Here is a 9,354-nt window from a genome sequence, read left to right on the forward strand (position 1 = left end):
GAAGGATATCATGAATCGAATGTAAAACAAAAAAGTTATGATTGATGAAAGTAGTAAATCGGTCAGATTTGACCCGAACACAACAGGAGGGTTAAAGTCATGAAACTATATCTGCTCTCTCTTTTACGGCCATCAAACATTGTATATGCTTCCAGCTGATCTTAAAACATGTTTAGATTCTCACACTTTTTCCCTTCGTGCAAAAAATGCATTCTTGGCAACCAGTCTTGCCAACATTCTGTAATGTGAGATTTAAATGAATTTAAAAATGATATTTATATTGGTAAAGTACTAATTTTTATATTTGATACACCTGCATTTTGATCTGTTTTAATTGTTAGTGTGATAGTTGCTAGGAGATGTTTTAATGTTTGTTTATTGTTAGACTACAGATGGAAACTATCTGGCGTATAGCATCTCTTCTCTTTTTGAAATTAATGTATTTTAAGCATGGTCCTTTTTCAATAAAGACATATCATAATAATAATAACACTTATATAATAATATTATGTGAATAATAATACATCAACAATAATAATATAATATTAACAATAATACATGCATGATAATAAAATAATAATAATAATAATAATATTACATTAATAATAATATAATATAATAATAATAATAATATAATAACAAATATATAATAATATAAATACAAATAATAATTGAAATCAGATTACCTAATCAGGATGCAAAAAAGGCCATAGCCGTGGGAACATGTTTCAAATGGGGGGTGCTGTGGGGATCACATCCGCTAGGGAGGTCAGGGGGGAAGATTTTTTTTCAACATTATAAAGTAAAATGCTTCAATCTGGTGCAGTTTGAGCTGAATTGCCAGAGACTAGATCTAAGGGGTACAACTCTAAACACCCATATCGAAAAGATCGGTTTACATTTTAATAATCAAATAAGTATGTGGACATAACCAATAACCTAACATAGCCAATAACAAGTAAATGTAACTTATTTTATTTTTGTTGTTCATTTATTTCTTATTTGACCAGTTAACATTTATTTATTTATGCATATTCTTTAATCTCTCCAGATTTAAACAATATTTCTGGTTTACTGTCCTATAGTATGCACTGGAATGATTTCAAACCTGTTTTTATTTATCCCAATAATTATAAAGGTGTGCCTTGGAAATATTTGTTTACATAAATTGTTAACAAACCGTTTCAGACCCTCTGAGATAACTTAGACTAAAGTGAACTATCTAAACACTCAGTCCTTTACCTCACTGAGCCTCTCAGTCTGTCTGGCTATCAGTCCTGTCCAGACAGCTGATATCTGTCCTGTGTGTGAGCTGCGGGTGCCTGATAAGCCAACATCCCCCACTTTCATCGCACAGGGCAAATGGAAACTGTAACTGGGGTGAAAAGGGTGTTATCTTTACTTAATTATGAATGTTGTTACATCAGGGCTGAAAATTCTTTTTTTTGTATTATATTTCCATTTAATCTTGTGGACGTGCAGATTCCCTGTCCTCCATCAGGGGGTGCTGCAGCACCCTCAGCACCCCTACTTCCCACGGCCCTGAAAAAGGCTAACTGTATTCCCTTACTGTTACATTAATGAAAGATGTAATCAGATTACAGTTACATTTGAAAAAGAAATGGGTATACGACCCGGGTGCCGGAGGCTCCAAACCCCTGGACAGCTTTTGTTAAATAAAGCTCGCTTTTTGTTATACTTTGTACCCCTTCTCCTCATTCTGCATTTGGGTCCTGATAACCCCCAATCCTGACACTCATGCGGCTTTCACACCAGCGCTTTTCCCTTTCTAGCTCCGAGCTAGAGCTTTTCTGGTTCAGCTCCGGTTGACCTTTTCTTCTCCCGCTCTGTTCACACCGCCCAGAGCCCGACTGGTGCAGCCGCTGCTGCGTCATGACGTCACCGTTTACTTCGCTGATTTGCTCCCCAACGGCGCTCACAACAACAACAACAACAACAACAACAACAACAACAACGGGGGACTGCGTCGGTTCGATGATCGTGTTGCTTTTAATCAGACTAAGTCAGATTAAATAAAATAACGACTTCTCCAAGCTTATGCTTTTCTCCAGAGTGCCGTGATTCATTGTTTATTAATGTGTTTCAGCGGCATTTACCGACCGCTGCGGTGCTGGCTGCTCTTCCACGAGAGTTTATTCTCCCGTTAGCTCCGGGTTAGCTAATACTTTAGAGCGGCCTCTCTAACGTATTCACTGTCTGACTGTCACACAAGCAGCTGATACATATCCCCAATTCCCCTTAAGTATGTGTGTCAGTCTGAATTGACGCTGTTTGGCATCACAACGCTGTTATTAAAGTGTCTCTGGTATAAAATGGGTGATGTTAGCATGGCAACCGAAGCTAAACTGACTACTTGCTATTGCTATCCTATTGTGGCATAAGCCGTTTTCTACAGCTACATTTTACCGGCGTATTTTCATTATGATTCTACTTGTGATAGTCGGACACGGCAGCCTGTGCAGCCCATGTATTGATTCCATCCGATAGCTGCTAATACAAAACAACACGTCTGCCTGCTCTCCACAATGATCAATAACAGTGAACGGATGATCAAAGTAAGGTGCACATAAACAGAATCACACGAAGCCTGGTTAGTGTTGCCTGACTTTATAAAGTGTGTTTCTTTTTATAAATGTGTGGTTGCCTTCTAGTCACTTTGCTCAGCACTACTGCTTGTAGGAAAGCATGACGAGACTCTTCAGTCGACCCATGTTCAGGGGAGGTGGGTTTAGTTTCCTGCACGCCTCGATGTAAGAGAGACGTAAGCGACGCCGCCTCTTAGCTCCGAAGCTCTTGCCTCTAGACCAGGGGTGCCCAACCAGTCGATCGCGATAGACCGGTCGATCGCGGGGAGACTCCCAGTCGATCGCGAGATGTGTCTAAAAATAGAACAACAGTATTCTGTTTTATCGTTAATGTCCTATAACATAATCTTCCTGTGCTAGAATAATGCACTTGAACGCATCAAAGCTTTGTGATTGGCCGGCGTGACCCCATGTGTCGGGGCGGGGCTGGTGGGCAGTCCAAACTAGTTCGCTGATGTTGACCGTGTCAACAGGAGTGACAATCCGCACTCCGCACACACACAAGACCGCAAGTATGGCAGAAGCAAAAAAGCCCAAAATATATCATTTTTACTCCGAGTGGGAGGATGATTTTTTTTTTTTATCTATTCCAATTCAAAGTCCATCTGTCTCATCTGTAATGAGCTGCGTGGCTTTATCGAAGAAGGGTAATTTAGGAGCGGCATTTCAAAACAGTACACAAACGCTACGAGACGGAATTCCCTCCTAATTCTGCCCTACGCTCCCAAAAGGGGAGGGGCCTGAGAGGACAGCTAAATGCACAGCAGACCATTTTCACCAGGCCCAATAACAAGAGCAAGGCTGCTACCATAGCATCTTATCGTGTCAGTCACGTTCTTGCAAAACACATGACGTCTTTCAAAGACGGCAAAGTTGTGAAAGAAGCATTCCTGGAGGCTGCCCACGCGCTTTTGGGGGACAGTAAAAATAACAGTAGCATTTCAACAGGTTTTTGATATAATAAAAACTCAAGTTAGATACCGTTATTATTCAGCTGTAAGTTTTAGTTTGTTTATACTAATTATTGTACAAAATGGTATAAGAATGCAAACTTAAATGGATTATAGTGTATCGGGGTCACCAGTGTAGTGCCGAGGACATGGAGTCGGAGGCGGTGCAGTGAAGATGTGAAAAGGGGACTTTAATAGGGAGCAGAATAGGACATGTTGTCGGGTCGCAGCCCGGGTCGACAAGAGAAAGAGCCAAGAGGGCACACACCATATATAGGCAACACATAAAATGTCCGTGCGGGAACAATAGCCGCAACTGTAGTTCCCAGTTTGAATTATGAACCAGTGGCTAAATACGTGGTCACCACACAAGCCCCCCCAGAATTCAAACAGGGCAAAATAAATCCTCGCGCCCGTGGAGGAAGCACCATAGGGGCCGACGAGGGTGTGGTCGCAGGTGAGGACCGGGCCATGGAACGGGCCACGAAAGAGGGCCGCAGGAGCGGGTAGGGGCTCTAACGAGGGCGAGGGCACCCCCACCGGAGGCGGGCCGGAACGGGCCGTCGTAAGGGGGCTGCAGTAGGTCTCGCGGAGAACCCAACAGGAAAAAGCGCAACCCGGCCGCAGGCAGACGCACGACGACGGCGGGCACAAAGTCCTCAGCAGGCGTGGAGGTATCCCCGGAAAGCAGGAGAGCAACCCGGCCGCAAACAGACGTGCCGCGGCGGCGGGCATGAAGTCCTCAGCAGGCGCTGAGGCGTCCCCGGGAAGCAGGAGAGCAACCCGGCCGCAGGCAGACGTGCCGCGGTGGCGGGCATGAAGTCCCCAGCAGGCGCTGAGGCGTCCCCGGGAAGCAGGAGAGGAACCCGGCCGCAGGCAGACGTGCCGCGGCGGCGGGCATGAAGTCTTCGGCAAGCCTTGAGGTAACCCCAGGAGGCAGGAGCAGTCTCCCGGGAGGAAGGAGCCGTGGACAGACGAGAGGCCAGACAGGGTCCCGGAGCGCGCCACCCATGGGCCGATGGAGCATGGGCGACGTCCGGAACTGTCCAGGCGAGACGGGGTCCAGGAGTGCACCACCCAGGCATCAATGAAAACGTGAGTGGCGTCTGGAACCGCCGTCGATGTGGTGAAAAAGGTGAGAGTGTCCACATGAGGTCAACCGGCTGGTCGAACCTCCTCTCCGGCACCAGAAAACTCAATAGGGCCGATAGCCGTTAGCAATAGCCGTTAGCATTAGCCGTTAGCATTAGCTGTTAGCACTAGCCGTTAGCATTAGCCGTTAGCACTAGCCATTAGCACTAGCCATTAGCCGCAAGCTAGCAGCCATGGGTAGCTAGTAGCCGTCGTTAGCCCCACGTGGTTAGCCGCTAGCTGGCAGCCATGGGTGGCTGCTAGCCGTCGTTAGCTCCACGTGGTCAACAGCCGGGATGTGCAGCCGCACGCCCCGAAGAACAAACCCACGAGGTAGCAATAGGGTTGCTGGTCGACCCAGCATGTCGTGCCTCGTCCCCCCGTTGGATACAAAGCCGTTGTGGGAACGGCGAGCAACGTCTCCAGCCTTCCGCGGAGCGCGCACCGAGCCTCAGTCCGCGTGCCGGTGGCAGCCACGGACGTCTCCGATCAAACCCCGGCATTTCGAGAAAGGAAAACGAGTTCCTTTTGCCGTGTTCGGCTCCGTCCAGGAAACTTCCCAAGACGTATCGGGGTCACCAGTGTAGTGCCGAGGACATGGAGTCGGAGGCGGTGCAATGGAGATGTGAAAAGGGGACTTTAATAGGGAGCAGAATAAGACATGTTGTCGGGTCGCAGCCCGGGTCGACAAGAGAAAGAGCCAAGAGGGCACACACCATATATAGGCAACACATAAAATGTCCGTGCGGGAACAATAGCCGCAACTGTAGTTCCCAGTTTGAATTATGAACCAGTGGTTAAATACGTGGTCACCACAATAGTCTATTATCAATTCAGGTTAAGAAACTAGTGTTGCTTGCATCCTATTTTAAAGGCATTTCTTTTTATACTCTACTAAAATGCAACAAAAAAAGGGTTTGATTCTATTAATGTTGTCTTTTTTATTGCACTTTGGCAGCAGATTCCTGTGTAGCTTCAAATCTGAGTTGTCTTATTAGTAAGCCTAATTTATACTTTTGTAGCAACACTATTTTTAAATAATGGCAAAGAAATGGTTCAGAGTCTTTTCTTTTCTTCCTGTGTCATATGTGGCAGCACTGTTCAATGTTTCTTGAAAACATTACCCACTGTAGTATGTGACGTGTGAATAAACTCCAACTCTGTATCAACAACACTGTTGTGTAGCCTCAGTTAAATACTTGTATGTGTGTAGATTAGAAAGAGGTAAGATAAAGGATCTGCAGTATTTTATGAAGTATTCATCGTACGAAGGTCAGCTTTATAGAGAAGTGTATATTTACCTGGTAGTAGGCTGTCAGTAATGGCTACGCTTCTCTATTTGGACTGGTAGATCTCGGCAGACTGGCAACTTTAAAATTAGCTCTCGGTTCAAAAAAGGTTGGGCACCCCTGCTCTAGACCGACAATTTTTTGTAGCTGGAAGTGAACCGGATTCCGGAGCTAAGAGGCGGCGCCGCTGCGGTGTGAACAGGAAAAAACGAACTTTTCAGGCTCCAGCTCCGAGCCGGAACTGAAAACGCGTTGATGTGAAAGGGGCATTATATATTGTGATACTCAGATTAGGTTACTGATTACATTTTTTACATGTAACAAGTAATTGTAACGGATTATATTTTTAAAGCAACCCTCCCCGTACCGATGTTACACGACAAATACAGCAGGTCTAGTCATGTGAATGGAAACTAAAGAGTTAAATGTTAGCAGGAAGTGTAAACTCCCAGAGCAGGAGGGGGAAGGGATTTCTGCTGAAACGAAACTCAACCAGTTCAGGACAAGCTTTCAAAGAGCACAGCTGCTTTTTAACCTGCTACTTTACAGGTAAGAGATTTATAATTGTATAGAGGAAGAATATGAACTACTTTTATAGCGGATTATTTTATTATAAGTGTTGTAATTGTAGTATTACTTTTTGTACAGATATGGCAACTGCTAGCAGTCTGCTGTCCGAGGAGAAGTTCCTATGTTCTGTCTGCCTGGAAGTGTTCACTGAGCCAGTTACAACGCCATGTGGACACAATTTCTGCTCTGCATGTATCCACAAGTACTGGGATAGCTGTGCTATTTGCCAGTGTCCACTCTGCAAGAGAACATTCTCTCAAAGACCTGAACTACACGTCAACACCTTTGTCTCTGAGTTAGCTGCTGAGCTTAAGACGTTAGTTCAAATCAAAGCCTCATCAGACCCCCCACTTCCTGGAACAGAAGCCGTTCTTTGTGATATCTGCTCTGAGATGAAGGGAAACGCAGTTAAATCCTGCCTGACGTGTTTAATGTCTTTCTGTGAAGTGCACCTCGAGCCACACCAGAGAGTTGCTGCTCTCAAGAGCCACACACTGTTAGACCCGGTGAATAATCTTGAAGACAGGATGTGCAAAGTGCACAACAAGATAACAGAACTGTACTGCAGGACTGACCAGGCCTGTGTTTGTGTCTTGTGTATTAAACCCCATCACAAGAGTCACGATGTTGTCCCAATCGAGGAAGAATTTGAAGTAGTGTTGGCAATAAAAGATGAGACCATGGCAAATTTCAAACAGATGATACAATCCCGGTCCGAGAAGATAGCTGAGATAGAAAGCTCAGTGGATGAGAGCCAGAAAGAAGCAGAGAGAGAGAAAGAAGCCAGTGTGCAGGTCTTCAGCGACTTGATCAGCTCCCTTCAGAGAAACCAGGCGGAGCTTGTTGAGGGGATTGAGGAGAGGTTCAGAGCAACGAAGCAGAAGGCTGACGGCTTCCTCACAGATCTGAGGATGGAAGTTGCTGATCTCCAGAGCAGGAGCAGCCAGCTGGAGCAGCTGTCACAGTCTGAGGATCACCATCAATGTGTTCAGACCTTCCAAACCCTGCGCTCTCCTTTAAACAAGGACTGGACCAACGTCGGTGTCCACTGCCACCTGTCCCTCCAGGCAGTGAGGGGTGCTGTGGGTCTGCTGAAACAGAGCGCTGATCAGATAGTGGAGGAGCTTCCTGAGATCAAGGTGAAAAGAATGAGAGAACATGCAGTGGACTTGACCTTTGACCCTGAAACAGCATATTGCTCACTGATCATAAGCCAGGATGGAAAACAGGTGGAAGATGTAGACACAGAGCAGATTCTTCCCTCCAATCCAAAAAGATTTGAAATGTATCCGGAAGTTTTGTCAAAGGAGGGGTTTACAGCAGGGAAGTGTTACTATGAGGTGCAAGTGAAGGGAAACACTGGTTGGATTATTGGAGTGGTGAGAGAGTCCTATGAAAGAAAGAAGGACATAGGTTTGTCAGCAGAAGATGGTTGCTGGGCCATTCAGCTTCATGAGGGATCATACTATGCACGTACATCACCAGCAGTTGAAATGACACTGAGAGAAGAGCTTCAGAAGGTGGGTGTCTTTGTGGACTATGATCAGGGAGTGGTTTCTTTCTACAACGTGGACTCTAAGTCACAAATACATTCTTATACCGGCTTCCACTTTACAGAGAAAATGTATCCATACTTCTGCCTTTACAAAAACAACAATGGAACAAACTCTGCTCCTCTCATCATAACCCCTGTACCGCAAGCACACTGAGTTCATTACTTCTTTAAAGACCACAGAAAGCACTGGTCTCAAATCAGTTAACATCTCTGTATCGTCTAAATTACTTGTAAAAGAAGTAAGACACTGCTTCATCATTAGCATGCTGTCCCTCTCTCTTTATTGTATGTGTGTGGATGTAAACTAATGTTACATAATGTTGTCAGATCCTGTTCTATCACAATGGCTGAGGTCATCTATGTCATTTATCAGGATTTAATGTCATTTTAGTTGCGTTTAAAGATGAGGTCATTTCAGCAAAAAGCCTGCATATCTCAAGTTTTAGATTTTGTGCTTTTAGTCAAATATGTAATATGTTATACGTCATTTTTGAACACTTGAAACAAGACATTATATAAACATGGACTTCCCTGGTTATGATTTATCGTAACACTTATTTAAGGGACATTGCTGGAAATACCAGTCAGTATAAATTCGTAGTTCTTCTTTTTCTTGTAACACAAAGGTGTAATCATGTGAACTAATTCTGTTGTGTAATTTTCTGCCTGTCATAATATTAAAGTCATCGTTTGTAAAGCATTTGAACAACTCTTGCTCATTGATGTTCTCCTATAGGGAAACCGGTCCTGTTTTAACTGCTATACATTAACACAAAAAACATTAATCAGCACCAAATTCCATTTAACACCCTTTCAAACTGTAAATACTGTATCAGACTACTGGTACACATGAAGAACTGCAGTAGATATACAAAGAATAGACACTGAACATGTATTGGTGTGCCAGGTGTGATCCATGTCGGGGGATGGGCACATAAGAGCGGGAAATGTGTCAAATTGTGTGTGTGTGTGTGTGTGTGTGTGTGTGTGTGTGTGTGTGTGTGTGTGTGTGTGTGTGTGTGTGTGTGTGTGTGTGTGTGTGTGTGTGTGTGTGTGTGTGTGTGTGTGTGTGTGTGTGTGTGTGTGTGTGTGTGTGTGTGTCTGGATGGTTACTAATTCCTTTTCTTTATGGCGTTCATGTTTGACCGGGAACACCATGGGTGTTACAAAGTTGACTAAATCATCCAAAATCCAATGAAAGTGTTGATCAGCCATTGGATATGTTCAAATGTCTACTGTGAAGGATATCATGA

The 9,354-nt window shown here is 44.6% G+C and overlaps 1 protein-coding gene across 2 annotated transcripts; it reads left to right on the top strand.

Annotated features, from left to right (window-relative positions):
- Positions 1 to 6,447: 6,447 nt before the first annotated feature.
- LOC307021881 (zinc finger protein RFP-like) lies at positions 6,448 to 8,801 on the top strand. Of its 2 annotated transcripts, none has more exons than XM_079654396.1 (2): positions 6,448 to 6,525; positions 6,625 to 8,801. In XM_079654396.1, the coding sequence occupies exon 2, from the start codon at positions 6,627 to 6,629 to the stop codon at positions 8,253 to 8,255; it is 1,629 nt and encodes a 542-aa protein (XP_079510522.1). In that variant the 5' UTR covers positions 6,448 to 6,525; positions 6,625 to 6,626; the 3' UTR covers positions 8,256 to 8,801. The 2 variants fall into 2 exon arrangements, with proteins under 2 accessions (XP_079510522.1, XP_079510523.1); XM_079654397.1 differs by having other exon boundaries at positions 6,449 to 6,525; positions 6,608 to 8,801.
- Positions 8,802 to 9,354: the final 553 nt, after the last annotated feature.

The sequence above is a fragment of the Notothenia rossii genome (assembly GCF_949606895.1).
Source record: "Notothenia rossii genome assembly, chromosome: 10".
NCBI lineage: Eukaryota > Metazoa > Chordata > Actinopteri > Perciformes > Nototheniidae > Notothenia > Notothenia rossii.

What these genes read in the sequence shown, in the direction of transcription:
- LOC307021881 (XM_079654396.1), top strand. Translation starts at nt 6,627, where the DNA reads ATGGCAACTGCTAGCAGTCTGCTGTCCGAGGAGAAGTTCCTATGTTCT.